Genomic DNA, 19,255 nt, shown 5'->3' with positions numbered 1-19,255 from the left:
TCATCATTGCACCTTCTATATTTATACCTCTGCATATCAGTTTTACAAACACCACACACTTTCCCTCCTGCAGTAAAACAAATGCTCTAAACTCCAGATATGGAACAATAAGAATCACCTAGCCTAGAGGTCACCTTGAAATTGCTCCATCTGAATGCGTGGGCCCAGCAGTTTTCAGCAACTCCAGATTTATGGTTATATGTCTTTCCCTTTCATCGATGATAGAAAACAATTATTTTGCAACAAAAAACAAATCCCCTCCATCATTTATCTCAAATGACCCACCATTAGATTTAGCATTTAAAGATATATTCTGCAAAGTTTGATGGCAAAGTTTAGAAAAAGGCTATGTGCACTGAGGATTAATCGGGGCCTATCATTTAGCTGATACTGTGAGGCACGTGGACTCTTCTGGCCTCAAAGGAAAATGGGACCCAGTGGCCGGTGGAGTTCCTAGGAAATTTCTAGAAAGGTGAAGAGAGTTTTATTGATAAGGGGTTGGGTTCTGACTTTTCTGTTAGTTTGCATAAAACCTTACTTTTTTTTTTAAGCTGTTCAGGTATCCGAGTGCTACTTTATTGCTGAGAAAAAGACTTCATCCTTTCAATAAACATTTATCAAGCATGAAAACATATAGTATTTTGCTAAAGGATTTACAGGGAACTTGGAAGATATGGTTCTGCAAGTTCACTATTTCAAAACTAAATAATAAACAAAACTGTTTTGGGGAGTGTGTGCATGTGAATGTGTTTGGAAATGAACAACCTTTAATTACTATGACAGCAAAATTCATCTCAACATTAAAGACACAAAGGCAATTATTCAAACTTTTACTTACTAATTATTGTCTTTTCATTCCATTTCCCTGATAACATCAAGGGGAATGCAATTTCTAAAGACCCAAACCAGAAGCATGTAATCTTTCAGACAAGTTTAGTTCACCCACTGTTCACACTCACATGTTAACTGTAACCCACTAAAATATGATTCCAGAAAGTGAACAAAAAAATGTAATTCTTTCTCAGGACAGCTTAGCAATAGCTGTAAACAGTGCTTGAGTCCAAGGGTGCTATACTAGGAAAGTAATTAAATAAAATCAGGGAATAAATTTCTATTCATCAATTGGAATTACCCAATTAGAAAATTCAAATCTAGCTCAGCAAATTATCTGCAAGAGATGCCCACTTGTGACAGACTAGATGAGGCTTCTATTCACCCGGCTTTGTCACTTACCCACATTTGACAGTTTTTCTCCATGACAGGATAAACAGATTAATAAATCATCTAAACATTCTCTGTCTTAATGCTTTCATCTTCAAAACACACAGACACCATTTAGCCCTCGCGTGGAGTTTTCATTATTCACCAAGACTGACAGAATCAAAATTGGGCTTCAGAATACGCACTTTTACTGAATGGCTCAATACATCTGTTTCTATAACTTCACCGGAGATAGGCCCGACCTCCTAAATGACATGTGTTCCTTTATCCTCAGACAGGAAGGAGACAAGACCGGGGCTACAAGGACAGGTAAAGGCTAAGCAGAACCAAAGGAGACTTCTTGCATAGACACTAACTTTGAACAGATCCCTGAAAACCTTATTTTCTATGAGATAAAGCTCAACATTGCATATGCAGTCCACATCTCTCTGACAAAGTCCCCGGTGCAGATTTCCTTCAACAGAGAAGGTGAAATCCCCTGATAAAGAGTCAGAGGATCTGGCTTCTAGCCTTGGCTGTGGGGCTCATTACCTCTGATCGGAAGATCACAGCATTAGAGCTAGAAGGGACCCTAGAGGTCAGCCAACCAGTCCAAGACTCCCACTTTGCAAATACGAAATTAAGATTGAGTTGACTTCCCCAAGGTTACACAGGCAATAAGGTGGCAAAACCGGGTCCTCTGACTCCAAATCCAGTATGCTATGACTTTTTAACCAGTTGTCCAACCACTCTAGGCCTCAGTCTCCTCATCTGAAAAATGGAGATGCCACCTGTCCTGCTGCCCCATACAGACACAAAATTGGAAGCAAAGTAGATGGCCATCAATTGGGGAAAAGCTAAACAAACTGTGGTACATGAATGTAATGGAATATTACTTTGCATTGAGAAATAGCAACTGTGACGAATACAAAGAAGCCTGGAGAGATCTCTTGGAACAGATTCAGTGAGGTAAGCCCAGCCAAGAAAACAATACAGGCAATGATGACAACAATGTAACCAGAAAGAACTGCAGCCACACACAAAAAAATCAAATGTTGCAAAATTACAAAGATAACCCTAAACCATTGGACTGTGAGCACCCCTTTATATTGTGAGCTCCTTGAGGGCAGAGGCTGTCTTTTGCCTTTCTTTGCATCCCAGCATTTGGGACAGGACCTGGCACACAGTAGATACTTAAAACAGAAAGGAGACATGTGAGAAGACGCTCCCACTCTACACGTTGGCAGAGGTGAGGAGCCCACAAGAGCTGTACGCTCACACGTCTGGGCTTTTTTCAATGTGCTGATCAGTTATGTTGACATTTTCTTCCCTTTTTTTGTCTTTAAAAATTATTATTTGTAATATGAGATGGCTCTCTAGGTGCTATAGATACTGAGGGATACTGAGAGAAACTATAGGGATGTAAAAAAAATACATAAGTAAAAACTTTTTTTAAAAAGAGCTCAAATAAAGCTAACTAGCATACAGGAAAATACCAAATATCATTAAAGCTGCATATAAACAGATGGAGTTATTACTATCAACCTATGCCTAGTGAACTCTGCCCAAGCAGAATTCTATTCTGGTAAATCCTCAGCAAGAATCCCAAAGCCAGAAGCTACTCTTCTGAGTTGAAGTCCTATTGATCATAGAATCACGGGGTTGTAGAGCCAGGCAGGACCTGGGATATCTTTGACTCTAACTCACCCTCCACCATATTACAGAACCCATCTGTCAGGGTCCATTGCTGGAGCCACGGGGTCTTGATAGATAGAACAGCCAGTCAATGCTAAAAGTGATAGACCCATTTATTGGTGCATTTAAGGGAAAGCCATGTGGCTTAACTGGAAACACCCAGGGGAGCAGGAGAAAAAGACAACTGAGAAAAATACTGGAGCAGCCCACTCCCCTCTCCCCCTTCTTTCTACACATACGGCAGCCAGCCTGTGATGCCCTCCCACCAGATCTGGAACTAACACTTCCCAGGGAGGCCTGGGAAGGGGCAAGGGAGGAATACAAGGTGCCAGAGAGCCTCAGGCCACGGTGGAAAGAGGGGTTCCTCAACAGTCTAGCAAGAGGCCATCTCCAGGTGTCCTGATCTATATCTGGCCACTGGACTCAGATGGCTCCAGAAGAGAAAGTGAGGCTGGTGATTTTGCACAGCCCTCCCTCACTTAAATTCAATTCACTTGCAAGTCATGGCATCACCTCCCTGATGTCATTGTCCTGTTCAAGAATGAAGGACAAACAACCAAACCAGAACATGGCACATGGCTACGCCAAGTCTTTACAGACACTTTTTGATAGATGCTTCAGCTTAGCTTGCTCAGCTCAGAGTGGTTATGAGTAAAAGAGCAGCGCAAATGCTTTAAAGGAAGGGGAAAAGTTCCTAGTTGGGTGAATGTAATTATTTCAAATCCCTAAAATCATATACAAGGAGACACCAATCATCTAGGAAACTGAAATTTTCTAGCCTGGAATAAAAGATTGTAGACATGGGGGTATCAGAAAAGGGACAGGGTAAGGGGGGGGTACCAGGCAGGAGGAAAGGACATAGCTGGGGAAGAAACAGCCTACTGGGCAAAGAAAGAAAGGTCATTAAAAGTAGAGGCTTTATCCCACACTACAACACCACTATAGCGATAGAGTTCCCCAGATAAAAATATTCTATGGGAATTTAAGAGAGGATTGTGAGGACTTAGAAAATGCTCACGAATATACCATTAGATTAGACATAAATCTGCAACATTCTTACTAGTACTGACTGTTCTGTTTCATCAGTGTGAGAGAGCAGGTTTGAGCAAATCCAATTCCTGAACACATCTCAGAGAAAAACAATCTTTCTTCCTCTTCCAGAAACATCAAACTTCTTGTTGCTGAACAGTGGATGAGTAAAGTTGTCACTGCACCAGAGTCACAGCAAAAGGACAAGACCTTCAGAGAAGCGTAAAGCTCAGGACAGATAAATGACTCTTAATCCTTCGCTGAAGGAGAAGTTCCCAGCTCCCAGAAAGGAGGGATACAGAAGAACTCAATGGAACCACCCCTCTGTGAAACAAAACCAGACTTCTGTTCACTGCAATTGTATTTATCGGTCCCTCAGAGCATTATAAAGGCAGTACTTTGGGTATCCTGGCAGAGAGGGTTAACAGCTCGGTCTAGGACCACACTCTGAATAATCAAGTCAATGGCAGGGACAGTCACAGATTCCATTCGGATGACACTGATACCCCTTGACAGCACCCACTTCTCATCAGGCAAATTGCACTGCTCTCGTTACTCTACCGAGTAAGAAGCGTTCAAGAATTAGTTTCTCATCTCCTTGGTTACGGGAAGCAAAAACAGCCACGTTAACTTCCATGACACAGAAGACCCCAGAGGAGACAGACTGTAGGGCCCTAGCAACATCTGGTGGCTGACGGTGGACTCTAGCTAAGAGTGGGGCCTCATGCTCAGAACAGTGAGTGATAAATGAGAATTTCTGACCTGTGATTTTCACAAAATGAATAAAGGGGGGGAAATGAGCTCTGTTATTAAATAGGAGTCATAAGCATACTTAGTTAAGGGAATGAACTTAACCAAGAATTATTTCTCTCTCAAAAATAAAATGTAGCAAGTGCACCAGATTTGGGCCTCCAGGGCTATTTTTTTTTTGACTAGGCAATGGGGTTAAGTGACTTGCCCAGGGTCACACAGATAGTAAGTGTTATGTGTCTGAGGTAGAATTTGAACTCAGGTCCTCCTGAATCCAGGGCCGATGCGCTATCCACTGCGCCACCTAGCTGCCCTGACTATTTTTTTTAAAGATTTTATATATACGTGTGTGTGTGTGTGTTTATGTGTATATGTTTGTGTATGTATATGTGTATGTGTGTGTGTGTATGTGTGTATGTATATGTTAGTTGTTGTCCTTCATTCTCCAAGAGGACCAAAATGACATCACTATGTTGGCGTCAAGTTACAGTGAGTTCAACTGTGGCTGATCAGATCAATACAAGCTTGGAATGCTCTACCACAGGTCAGGCACAAACAGTCCGTGTGAACATTTGGGGTGGATTCTCTAAATTTGGATTCTCTAAATTTGCGCATTTCATGTTTCTTTTGAGCTACTTCAACTCTGCTTTGCTCAGGGAACACAGCCCCTTCTCTGATGAGGGCACACCATGCTCAGCGGTCCTGTGCCAACGTCTCCAATGTCACACAATCAATTCCAAAGGTCTTCAGAGAGGCCTTAAGAGTGTCCATATATCTCTTTCTTCTGACCACCACGTGAACACTTGCCCTGTGTGAGTTCTCCATAAAATAGTCTTTTATGCAAGCATACATTTGGCATTCAAACATGACCAGCCCTCGGAGTTGCATTCTCTGCAGTAGAGTTGTAAGGAAATAGATTGTCCTGTGACAATCACAGTAGGGGTCTCTCTCTTAGTCACTGCTGGCGAGATTCTTGCCAGAGTCCTCTTTAATAGGCTGATCCTTCACCTGGAAAATGATCGTCTACCTGAGAGCCAGTGTGGCTTCTGAAAGGACCGAGGAACAGTCAGTATGGTGTTTGCTGCCTGGAGAAATGCCAGGAGCAGAACAGAGGTCTGTATACAGCATCTGTAGATCTGACCAAGGCCTTTGGTGCTGTCACTCATGAGGGCTTGAGTAAAATTATGCAAAAATGTGGTTGCCCTGAGAAGTTCATCAGCACTGTATGTCAAGTTCACACTGGCATGCTTGGCCAAATTCTAGATAACGGATGACGCTCTCACACTTTCCCAGTCACCAATGGAGTGAAACAAGGCTGTGTGCCTGCTCCCGTGCTTTTTAGCATGATATTCTCAGCAATGTCGTGTGTGTGTGTGTGTATGTATAATGTATATAACATATCTGTATGTGTGTATACATATGCATATACATACACATACATACACGTACACGTACACGTATACATATACATATACATATACATACGCATATACATACACATACACATACACATACACATACACATACACATACACATACACATACACATACACATACACATATACATATACATATACATGTGTGTGTTAGAATGAATTGTTAAGTGATTCCAAGGAACGGAAAGGTAATACTTCTCCCCAGAGAGTGACTTTCTGGATGTGACTACTGAATCACAAAAGAGTCCTTATCGAGGCCCCACAAACAGCTGTAGGGTTGAGCATAACAATTTGGGGGCACACCGGGAAACTTGGGCCTAGTGGAGAAAGAGATGATTTACTCTACAAGAGAACACAGCTCACACTCAGGTTAAGACTGCTTTGAAAAGGATAGAAAAGCAGCATACAAATTAATAAAATAACACCTTGTCCTCAGAACTATATCCTATCATTCTGGTAGAATTCAGCAAAAAATGAAGCATTTTAGAGTTAAGGCTAATCAATAAATACACTAGTGGGCTAGGCATGTCTTCTAATGTTTCATTCTGCTCAGAAGAATAATAATCTGCATCCCCTTTGGGCTAGGCTTCAGAGTTTTCAGAGTGCTTTCCAGGGCAATATCTCATCTAACCTCACAAGAAGCAGCACAGCACAGCACAATGGGAAGCACACCCTGGCTCGGGAGCCACAGTCCTGGGTTCAAATTTTGGCTCTGTCACTTATGTCCTCTGTGACCTTGGTCAAGTTATTTCATCTTGCTGGGCCTCAGTTTCCTCATCTATAAAATGAAGGGGTTGGACTAAATCCAAGCCAAAAGAATATGCTTTTATTGAGCACCTACTACACACAAGTTATACAAAGACAAAACAAAAGCCCCAACCTTCACGGCCATCATATTCTCTCGTGAGTTCCAACATGGAAACCCCTAATGTCTGGTTTAGACAGTCTTTGCTTTTACTGATCACACACACACACACACACACACACACACACACACACACACACACATATACATACACACATACACATATATGCTAAGTACAAATTCATATATATAATATATGCATTATATATACACACATATATGTATAATTATATAAAATAAATATACACACATCCATACATGTATACATTTTATATGTATTTATGTATACATGCATTCATACATATATAAAAATCATCAGATCGTAGATTTAGAGCTAGAAAGGACTTTAGTCCAATATGTATACACACACATGCACATAACATGTATGCTGTGATGCAATGATGCATGCATGCAATGCATACTGTATTGAAGAGAAAACTGGCCTAGGAATCAGGATCACCTGGGTTTGAGCGTCACCTCTGACATATACTAGCTGTATGGTCCTAGACAAATTACTTAACCTACAAGTTGGAAACTAATTACTGATTTGCACTGGAAGAAGAAACTCCAGATAAATAGATAGACAGACAGATGGACGGATGGATAGACAGACAGATAGATAGATAGATAGATAGATAGATAGACAGACAGACAGATAGATAGATAGATAGATAGATAGATAGATAGATAGATAGATAGATAGACATATATCACATATATAAAACTCCCTCTTCCTATAGGTGTGTATGTGTGTGTATGTACAAAATTGATGTCCTCTAGATTCACAAACACACATGTATTTATTCCTGCTCTTCTTCTTTTCTGGTAACCTTCCCCCCACCCCCAATATGTGGAATCTTCTATTCCAGGTCAGATATTTCCAGTTTTCTAGCTGACTAGTAGTGTCTCCCTGACCCATGACCTCAGAGGTTGGAAACACACATAATCTAAACTTCATTCTAGTCCTTAATCTATGTTTCAATGACTGTTAACCCCATGAGAAAGACAGGGCTGGTCTTATTATGGCCATGTTATAAACGAGGAAACTGAGGTTCAAAGGACTCACTAAAGGTCACACTGACAGTTAAGTGGTGGAGCAGAGACCAAGACTCAGACTCACCTATATATTTTATACCACAAAACTAACTGCACCCTCATTCCTATTCCTCATTAGGGGAAGGAAAAAAAAAGCCGAATTTGTAATTAGCAGAATCAACAGAAGTAAAGATCTCAACCAGATTCCAGGGCCCATAAAAAGAAGGGAGGCTTGCATTGCTATTTCCATATTTACAGAAGCATAGCAATTACTCAGCACAATGTAATTGCACTGCTATGCCCGTCATGCTTTAAACATCTGCCTAAAAGAAGGTTCTATGTATGAATCTCATGTGTGTGTCTGTGTGTGTCTGTGTGTGTGTGTGTGTCTGTGTGTGTGTGTCTATGATGGGGGAATAAATATCTTTAGAGGACTCAACTTGTATCAAACCTATTTTTGTGAATTATAAATGTCAAGGTAATGAGAGGAAACTGCTGGGCTCGAAAGATGTGGTTAATTTCTTCTTCAAGGTGAAATAGATTTTCTGTCCTCTGCTGCCCCCTGCTGCCTGCTTACTGCACAACCTCTCCGCCCACAGACATTCTCCTCCCTCTCTTTCCTCAGCTCCAGTTCTATGATGTGACTGATGCCAGCCATCCCAGGAGGGCTGAGCCTTCAGATTTCTTGCAGTTTGTCCTGCTCCTCAACACACACTGACCAAGATAACATCTCCCACGTGTCCACACCACTCAGGTTCAGGGAGAGCGAAGCAGGCCTTAGATTCCCACTAGGTTTTAAACCAAGAAGCCCAATTGTACATAACAGAGATCTACAAAAATGGAAGCAGCTTCTGAAATTCCCTGAAAGTTAGGCCAGCTTGTGGCACAACTCTCCTACTGACACTGAACTCTCCTGTAAGAGGGAAGACATTAATTCCACAGTTTAAGTGCTTTCTGTAGGGCATGGCATGGGGGAGTGGCAGGGAGGAGAAAACAAGTGCATGGAATAACCCCGAAACATGGGTCATCACTGAATGTTGAATCCAGATGTCGCAACATATTGGTGTCACCTCAAGTTTTCAACAGGTAGTAACAGGTTGTAATGGTTTACTAGGACTAAATGATATCGTTGTTGTTGTTTTTTTTCAGTCGTGTCCAACTCTCTGTGACCTCACATAGGGTTTTCCTGGCAAAGATCCTGGAGTGGTTTGTCATTTCCTTTTCCAGCTCATTTTCCAGATGAGAAAACTGAGGCAAACAGGGTTAAGTGACTTGCCCAGGATCACTCAGCTAGTAAGTGTCTGAGGTAGAATTTGAACTCTGGTCTTCCTGACTCCAGACACAACACTTTATGCACTGCATCACCATAGGAGGTAGCATGGTAAAGTAGAAAAGGCATCAGATTTGGCTTCAGAGAGAAAATCTAGGCTGGAATGCCACCTCCACCACTTGGGACCTGTGTGACCTTGAACAAATCACTTGACCTCACCAGGACACCAGTTTGTTGTCTGTGAATTGCAGGCATTGGACTAGGGAACCCCTAAATTTTCTTTCAGCCCTTAATCGAGGAGTCTATAATGCTGTAAGCTCACCTAAAAACACATCTTGTTTATTTTGATTTTGGAGTACAACCTTCATCCTTTGACATATTGTAGAAAATTTCAAAACGGAACAACACGGAGCATTCCTGTATGGTGAGGGCGAGAAGTGGATCAAAATGGTACTTTTTCTGCTCTTATTCTACATACATGAGAAAGAAACCATCATTTGGAACATCCTGATTCTATCACACCAAACCACAATGGGAGGGGAAAATGAGGGCCATTAGCAACATATCACAAGAGAAACAGAAATATGAGGAAGATGTTTTTGCAGGACTATATCAGTGGGGCAAAAGGGGCTTGTCACACAATCAAGATGTGTTCGGGAAGTTACTGGTAGATGTATGCCTTGATTATAGGATAAAATCCTCTTTCATCAAGAGAGTAGCAAGCCGTCCTTGGGTGCAAGCGAGGTGCTTGTCCCCCTGAACACCAGAAATAGCCTGAGTTTTCATGATCTATCTTAATTTCCCTGCCTGATCTTTTACGATATGGATGTTAGCTCCTCATACAGGAAGCCATTCTAATACTATCTGTCACGTTAGCCACACACTCAACACTCAATAAAAACAGAATTGATCTGTGCCAAAATACTTATCTTCATGAAGCCCAGGAGGGACAGGAAGCAATTAAAAGAGTAAAATTATAAAAACACAATGGAAAACAATTCTGATGGAGGGGAAAGGGGGGCAGGGAGAGGGGCAGAGCCCCTCAAACACATAGCCATGAAAGAGCCTTATGACCCAAGAGATGGCAGCTGATTGACCAAAGGGCCAAGGAATTCTTAGGAAGGGAATGATATCACACCAGGAGAGCAGAATTTTGGATGGTGCTGAGTTTCTATAGCCCACAGCTAAGGATCCTCATGGTAATGTTCCCTAACATAAAGAAGCAAACCCAGATTTTGCTGCTTTCCTGTTACCAAAAGGATAACCCCAGAGAGGGCAACAGTGGAGTTCACAGGAAGGGATCCTGGAACCAGCCTTTGGTGAGGCAGAGGAACAAGGCCCTAGGTCTAAAGGAATCTGAACCTATGGGAGCAAACCTCAATTTCCTCCACCTGGACCAACATAGGAAAACAATGCATGCCCTCCCTAATCTCAGAATTAAGTTAGAAAATAAAAGGGGGGGTGTCAATTTTTGGTTAAATGCAAAACCAGTCTGAACTAAGGTGCTGTTACATACAGTGGCTGGCTTCATAAAGAAAGGGGTTAGCCAAATGTCTCTGAAATAAAGCATTTATTCCACCCACTCCCTTTTTTGGCTGAAATTGATAACAGTTCTTGATTTTTAGAAAACAGTAGCTGGCTTTTGACACAGGTGATGATGTAGTTGGGTACATGGGTCTTCTAAACCATTATAATGGGCAGCTAGGTAGTGCAGTGGGTAGAGCACCAGGCCTGAAGTCATAGAGACTCATCTTCCTGAGTTCAAATCTAACCTCAGACACTTACTAGCTGTATGACCCTGGGCAAGTCACTTAACCCTGTTGCCTCAGTTTTTTCATCTGTAAAATGAGCTGGAGAAGGAAAGGGCAAACCACTGCAGTGTCTTTGCCAAGAAAACCCCAAATGGGGTCACAAAGAGTTGGATACAACTGAAAAGACTGAACAAATGGGGCAGCCAGGTGGCGTGGTGGATAGAGCACTGGCCCTGGATTCAGGAGGACGTGAGTTCAAATGCGGCCTCAGACACATAACACTTACTAGCTGTGTGACTTGGGAAAGTCACTTAACCCCATTGCCTAGCCAAAAAAAAAAAAGGGAGATGAACTGATCCATCAGTTTGAGGGGCAGCTAGGTGGCACAGTGGATACAGCACTGGCCCTGAAGTCAGGAGGACCTGAGTTCAAATCCGACCTCAGACTAAACACTTGACACTTACTAGCTGTGTGACCCTGGGCAAGCCACTTAACCCCAATTGCCTAAGGGAAAAAAAAAAGACTGAACAAGTCATTATAACAACATATAATGTGATTAAGACATTATAGAGAGAAACACTCTCCTATTGATGGCTATCTAAGCGAGACAGGCTCTGCTACACATGACTGGCCACACGAACAAGGAAACAGTAACCATCAGACCTTGTCCTCAAGGCTCAGCTCAGCATCATCTCTTCCATGAAACCTGCCCTGGTCACCTCTTCCAGTTAGGAGTGAATTTCCTAATACAATAATTATTTTTTACATGCAATAAAATGCGAACTCGTTGAAGGCAAAGAATGTTGTGTTTGTAGCCCAGTGCCTTCCACATAGTTAGCATGTAACAAATGTGTTGATTTGATCAACAAGCATTTATTAAGCACATACTGTGTGCCAATTGCTGTGCTGGGCCATGTCCCTGCCATCAGGGAGCTTCCATTCTATCAGGGGAGACGGCACATATGTCTAGAAACAGAAACCAAATCAATTCAAGGTAAGATTGGGAAACTGGAGAGGCAGCAGCCACTGGGAGGGTCAGGAAAGGACTCGTGTGGGAAACGAGGGATTCTAAGAAGCACAAAGAGCAGTGGGTGCGTTCTTGACAGGAGGGGCAGCCTGTGCAGAGGTGTGGAGATGGGAAACAAACAGCATGGAGGAAAGCCTGACTGAGCCCCTGAGAGGGATCAAGGATACACACAGAGGAGCTGGAGCAGTGAGAAGTGTCACCTTTTCACCAGAGATGAGAGTAAAAGAGGGAAGAATGGGGGATAATATCAAGAGATTCTGAGATATAAAACCAAGGAAAAGAAGCTCATGGCAAGTAATAACAGCTAACATTTATAACACGCCTATTAGGTGCCAGGCACTGTGCTCCGCACTTTACAAATATTATTTCATTTGCTCCTCCCAACAACCCTAGGAGGTAGGTACTGTTATAATCTCCATTTTACAGATGAGAAAACTGAGGCAGTTTGTAGCTGTTCAGTCGTTTCACTCATGTCCAACTCTTCATTGCCCCATTTGGGGTTTTCTTGGCAAAGATACTGGAGTAGTCTGCCATTTCCTTCTCTGGCTCATTTTACAGATAAGAAAACTGAGGTAAACAGAGTTCAGTGACTTACCCAGGGTCACCCAGCTAGGAAGTGTCAGAGGCCAGATTTGAACTCAGGAAGAGGAGTCTTCCTGACTCCAGGCCCAGTGCTCTATCCACTGGGCCACCCGTGTTCTGCAATAAAGGAGAGGGCCTAGAGGGTGGGGGGTGGCATGGGAGGCCGGAACAATCAAAAGGAGGTTTAGAACAGGTCCTGTTGGTGAACTGATCTCAATAGTCCAGCCACGCTAGAATTTCAAAACACACACATGAATGGAAACAATATAGGACTCAGGAGCCAAGGGGAGTGGTCAAAAGCCTGAGTCTGACCACATCGCCTCTCCCTGCCGTGGTGAGGGACGTGACTCTCGGTGGCCTCCAGACTGCTCAGCTTGGCCCTGCCTCTGGCTCCGGCTTCCTTACACTTCGCTCCCTTCCTCGTCCTGAGTCAGGTACCCTTTCAACATGCCCATCCTGCTCCCATCTCCAGGTGTCTGGCCTGGGGTCCCCACTCGTAGATTGCCTGCACCCTCCCACTTGCCCCTCAGGCCTCCTAGGTTCCAATCCTGCCTTCCACAAGAGGTCTGTCTGCATCCACCCGCACTCTGGGGTCTTTGCCTCTGAGATTACCTTTCACCTACTCTATGTGTGCTCTGCATATTTCCATGTTGGCTCCTCATTCAAGTGTGAGCTTCTGGAGGGCAGGACTATTTTTGCACTATGTGCCAGGCACACAGTTGTCATTTGTCCTTCATTTCTGAAGAGGACCAGTGACATCAGCTAAGTGGGCAGCTAGGTGGCACAGTGGACAGAGAGCCAGCCCTGGAGTCAGGAAGACCTGAGTTCAAATCTGGCCTCAGGCACTTACTAGCTGTGTGACCTTGGCCAAGTCATTAAAAAAAAGATACTGTTTGACTCAGTTTCCTCACCTGTAAAATGAGCTGAAGAAGGAAACAGCGAACCACTCCAGCATCTCTGCCGAGAAAATCCCAAATGAGGCCACCAAGAGTCAGACATGAGTGAAACAATTTAGCAACAGCAATCAATACCCACACAAGTGTAAGGTACTGTGACTACAGACACAGTTTAAATGTGTCAGATACAGATACAAATGCAAAGGGAAGCAGTCCCTACCCTGAAGGGCATCGGAGGGGTCACAACGTGCTCGCAGACATACAAATGCACAACATGCATAAAATAAACACACAGTGATGGGGTGCTAACAATCAGGGACTCCTGCAGAGGGGAATCAGGAAAAGCCCCTTAAAGGTGACATCCCTGGGGCTGATTCTCCAAAGGGTGGAAGTGGGGAGACATAAGGCGCCTAGCACGAGACACGGCCTGGGCAAAGGCAGAGAAGGGGGAGATGAGCAGTCATGAGCTTCCAAGGAATCAGGAGGCGGCAGCCTCATCACCCTCTGCCCTTGCCCACATCTACTGTTAGGCTCAAGGAACAGCGAATTTTAGGAAGAACACTCAGAAGCTGGTGAGCGTCCAGAGAAGGGCAAGCAGGATTTGAAAAGGCTGGAGAATCTAAGGCATAAGGAGTGTCTAGGCAGGAGGAATGTGATGGCCCCTCCAAATATTTGAAGAGATGTCCCAGGGAAGGGTAAGAACAGGCCAAAGTGGAAGGAGACAAATTGTGGCTGGACGTTCCCAACCATCCGGGCTATGCCCCAAATGGAAGGAGCCTCGGAGGCAGAAGGCTCCCCTTACTCAAGGCCTCTGAGACAATGAGCACCTCTCAGGTAGGCAGTAAAGACAGTCCTTTTTTCAAGCGAAGCTTGACCTCAAAGACCTCTGAGGTTCCCTTCTAAACAGAAGGACTGAGGTGTAACATTCCCATGTGCACACACCCTCCTCCGTGACTCTGAAGGCACACTCTCTGAGCATGTAGCAAGCACTGCCATATGGCAGGAAGTGACCTCAACCACCCTTGACCATTTCTGACCTGCAGGACAGTGGGGAAGCCAACAGAAAAGTTCCAAATCCTCTGCGGCTTCACCGTGACACTCAGACCCAAAGGCAGTCAGAGACAAGCACCATGTGGGACGGCTGCACGTCCGTCAGGAGGGAAAGGGGAACCCATCCGTCTATCTGTGTGGCCATCAGAGGCCCAGCATCAGAAGGCCAGACAGTGCTACAATTACACACAATTATTTGTCCAGGAGTGGACATGTCTAATCACAAAAGAAGGTAAACTGATCCTCTGGCGAGGATTATAAGCTCCATGAGGAGCTCACTGATGTGGCTAGCTGGGTGGTCTGAGTGTCGCATTAGTGTCCCTGGAGGATAGGCCCCAAGGGAAGCCTTCAGCAGGTTGTGTACATGCATCATGGAGGCTTCTGGAAGGACGGAGACAAGACACACCCAAGATGAGAAGACAAGGCACAGCTGGGCTGCACTCTGCACCAGTGGAGGGAATCCTCCCATAGACATAAATTAAGAAGCACTGATGTATCAAAGGGAGAATCCTCAGGAAAATCCTGCTTCCCATAAACACATGCTTTGATCACTGAGGAAGCAGCTACCAGAGCCACCTGACAGGATGGCTAAAGTGGCTCTGGTGAAACAAAGCCACCGACGAAGCCCACGAGCCTGGGAACTGGGAGGGCAAGCTCTGGTCCAGACTCTGCCTAAGAAGCCGGGGGCCTGGGGATAGCCACGTCATCTCTCATGTGGAAAACGAAGGGATTAGATGAAACAAAGGTAACCTCTAAGGCCCTGCCTACTTCTAAACCAAATATAATTGTAATTTAAGTTAAGAAGCCTTTACTAAGTGCCTACTGAGTACAGGATGGCATGCCAGGGCACTGGGAGAAACACAAACTTAGAGAAGACAAAAAAGTACCTAGAATTAAGGAAGAATCACAGAATTTGAGAGTTGGAGGGGACTCCAGTAGCCATATAGCCCAATCCGTACATGAAAGGAAGCTCCACTATGATATACCCTTATAAGTATGGGTGCTGGTCAGCCAGACTGTGTAAAGAGCTCCAAGGAGGCAGAACCCACCGCCTCCTCGGGGCAGTCCAGGACGTCTCCGGATGACTCCCCGCTGGGGCGGCCGAGGGCGTCTCCGGAGGGCTCCCCCGCCTCCTCGGGGCGGCCCAGGACAACTCCCTAGGGCTCCACCTCTTAGGAGGTTGTTTCAGATATCAAGCCTAACTTGCCTCTATGATACTCTATCCAGCTTCTCCAGGTTCTGGCCTCTAGGACCAAAAAGAACAAGCCTTGTCCCTCTCCCATAGGGCAGCCTTTGAAATACTTGAAGACAGCTATTACATCCCCTCCAGCCCTGTCTTACCAGGCTAAACACCCCTAGTTCATTCAAGTGATCCCCAGATGACAAGGACTCGAGGCCCTGACCTGGCTGGGCAGCACTGCATGGATAGACCACTGGGCCTGGAGTCAGGAAAACCCAAGTTCAAAACCAGCCTCACGTATTTACTAGCTAGGTGACGCTGGGTAAGTCGCTTCACTTCTGCTTGCCTCAATTTCCTTAACTATAAAATGAAGACAATAACAGTGCCTACCTTGCAGGTTGTTGTGAAGATCAAATGAGATATTGTTTGTACAGTGCGTGGCACAGAGCCTGGCGCATAGCAGGTGCTATTTCCATGATCACACTCTTTCCCCGCTGCTGGCTGCCCTGCTCTAGATTCTCCCTTGAAGCATGTCGCACAGAAGTAAGCACAGCAGTGCAGAAGGTGTGATGAGGACAGCCGGGGATGAGCACCCCCTTACTCCAGGGCTGACTGTCTCAGTACAGCCCAAGAATGCATTAGCTCCTGTGGCTGCCACATCACATTGCTAATTCACATTGAGCTTGTGGGCCACTAAAGCCTTCAGATCTTTCTCAGCCCAACTGTTCTCTGACCATTCTTCCCATCATATCTTTGTGAGGCTGGTTTTTGGTACTCGATTATAACACTTTAGCGTTATACCTGCTGAACTTCATCTCATTAGACTCAGTCAAATCCTAGCCTGTCTAGAGCTTTCTGGATCCCGACTCTGTCATCCCAATGAGTACAGAGAACACAGTAACACACAATAGCACGTGCTGAGTGCATTAGAGAAGGACAGAACAAAGTCCTGGGAGCGGTGCCCCCACGAAACTTGCTATGACCCCTGGGAACCCGGGGGGGCATGCCCCATCTCCTTGGAGAGTGGCCATAGGGGGCTTTGCCCCCAAAGAGCCCCAGCCCACTCTCTTCCACCCCCAGAAAGGCCCCATATTTAGCGTTCCTTTGCCATCCCTGGGCCTTACCTCATTGAAGACAGTCCTGGGCTGCTCCCCTACCATGGACTTCGCTGGCCTCGCTGCGCTTTTCCACGTCCTCCCAAAGAAGTGTCGATAGGTCACGTCAAAGAGAGAGATGCGGAGATGGTACTCCACACCGGACAGTGCCTCCAGCACCCTCTGGAAGGCAAAAGGCACAAGACTGCCCCCTGAGCCCGGGGTCCACCAGGTGCCACTGTGCCAGGAATCCTGCCCAAATGATTTGGGGCTAGGACAGTGAGCTCCTCCGGGAAGGGGGAAATCGAGGCTAAACCCTCATCTGGGGCCAAGCAATCAGAAAACCAGGGGAGAGCCCAGGAACCCGTGGCTTCTGCCACTCTGGATATTTACAGTAAGCTGGTTCACATACAGCCATCTTCTGCAGGCTCTTGCTGCCAGCAGCTGAAATGCCCAACAACAGAGCAGAGAAGAGTTCTTGTCTTATTCTCCGCCCCTGGAGCCAAACAACTCCCAAGATTTTCATTAGCCACAGGGACCCTGTTTAAACAACCTGCTTTTTCAGAAGAATCTTTCGACTTTAAATTTTGGTCTCACAGAGAGAGCCCTGAATCAGGAATCGGAGTAGTGGGGTTCAGAGTCCAGCTCTGGGGTTGACTACCAGTGTGGCCTAGAGCAAGGTACCTCAACACCCTGGGCCCTAGCTCCCAACTCTATGAAATGAGGGCTGGAAGACATCCCACTGCCTCCGCCAGGCCTAGATCTGGGATCCAATAAATCTAAAATCCCAAGATAAAGGGTTCATAGGGGCAGCTAGGTGGTGCAGTGGATAGAGCACCGGCCCTGAAGTCAGGAGGACCTGAGTTCAAATCTGGCCTCAGACCAAACACTTGACACTTACTAGCTGTGTGACCCTGGACAAGTCACTTAACCCTAATTGCCTAAAAAAAAAAAAAAGAAAGAAAAAGGGTTCATAAATGACGCGCCCAAATTAAAGAAGCACTTTAATTTATTTTAATTAAATCAATTTTAGTTCTTTAAATGAATTAAAAATGTTCAGAAGGAATGCAATCAAGTTAAACTAAATGAAAATGATAAATGGAGCAGAGGATAGAGCCCCAGGCCTAGAGTCAGGAAGACCTGAATTCAAATCCAGTCTCAGACACTCACTAGCTATGTGACCCTGGATAAGTCATCTAGCCCTTGTCTGCCTGAGATTCCTCCTCCATAAAATGGGGATGATAACAGCACCTACCTCCCAGGGTTGTGTGAGTCAAATGAGATGTCTGTAGACACTTAGCACAGTGCCTGGCACACAGTAGGCACCAGATAAACTCTTATTCCCTTCCCCTCATATCTATAAGAAAGAACTGCCTAGAAATCATTAATAAGGTTCTCCTAAGGGTCAAAAATGAGCATGTAACAGCTTCCACATTTGGTCTGAAGTCAGAGCCACCGTTACACACAGTGAAGGAGTGACTCTCAGAAGCTGACCCTGTTTTACTTAATGTCACCTTGGATAGCTACGAGGTTTATACAGGAACAACTTCTGAATTAGGCCCTTTCTTTACCGCGTTGCACTGGCCTCCCAATGGCTCTCCTGCTCATCCCCAGACCCTGCAGAACGACAGTGCTGTTCCAGCGTGATAGTCAGGGCACATTTTAGACTCTCTGAGTCCCCACTAAGGAAAATGTACAGATAAGCTCCAACAATACAGATGCCAAGTCACACAGAGAGCAAAAACGAAGCAAATCCCCCAAGCCCAGTGTGAGAAACAGCACATCATTGCCCGTGCGGGTCAGGGATGGGCAATACGGTATCCTGTCTGCACTGGCAGGATGTTCTGCCTCGTCAGAGAGTCCAAGCCATGTGGGATCTGTATGAAATGTCAGAAGATGAAGAAAATCTCTCACAGAGGCTCTTTGTCAGCTAAAGGACATCTGTCAGAATCAGAGCGACAGAACCAGCCCTGCCTGAGTCTGGGAAAACTCCGATGGAATGAAAGCAAAAGGGCTTTTCATATGTACACTAATAAGGCTGAGAGGAAGCCCAGCAGCTTTGTATGATTCCGGCCTTAATTAAAAAACATGAAAAGGCCAGTTTGGTAGAAATAGCACAAGCAAGCCCATCTCTTAAAAACAACATGGCTCACAGGCTCTGGACTGTGTGCGTACACGTACATGTGTGTGTGTGCACATGCACACACACTACCACTGGTTTTCAAAAGCGCTCCAGTTTCACTGTCCATCTGACAGGCAGTCACTCTGTCTCAGAATACAACTGGGACCCAGGGTAGTGGGCACAGTGTTACAGACACAAGAGTCAGCTGAAATAGATGTGTTAACTTGCAAACTGATCTCAGCTGAACCAAATAACAGCACGTCTGTGTCTTTA

At 45.0% G+C, this 19,255-nt stretch overlaps 1 protein-coding gene across 1 annotated transcript in view; it reads right to left on the bottom strand.

Moving 5' to 3' along the window:
* The window catches only part of NPHP4 (nephrocystin 4), a 170,957-nt gene that overhangs the window by 136,444 nt on the left and 15,258 nt on the right, over positions 1-19,255 (bottom strand). Inside the window, 1 exon segment of the mRNA XM_078145734.1 lies at positions 16,891-17,043. Within this exon segment, the coding sequence (XP_078001860.1) occupies positions 16,891-17,043 (153 nt within the window).

Source organism: Phascolarctos cinereus, unplaced genomic scaffold (assembly GCF_003287225.1).
Source record: "Phascolarctos cinereus isolate Bilbo 61053 unplaced genomic scaffold, phaCin_HiC Scaffold_726;HRSCAF=1367, whole genome shotgun sequence".
Lineage (NCBI taxonomy): Eukaryota > Metazoa > Chordata > Mammalia > Diprotodontia > Phascolarctidae > Phascolarctos > Phascolarctos cinereus.
The sequence above is the reverse complement of the archived record's forward strand: the minus strand, read 5'-3'. Positions and strand labels throughout refer to the sequence as shown.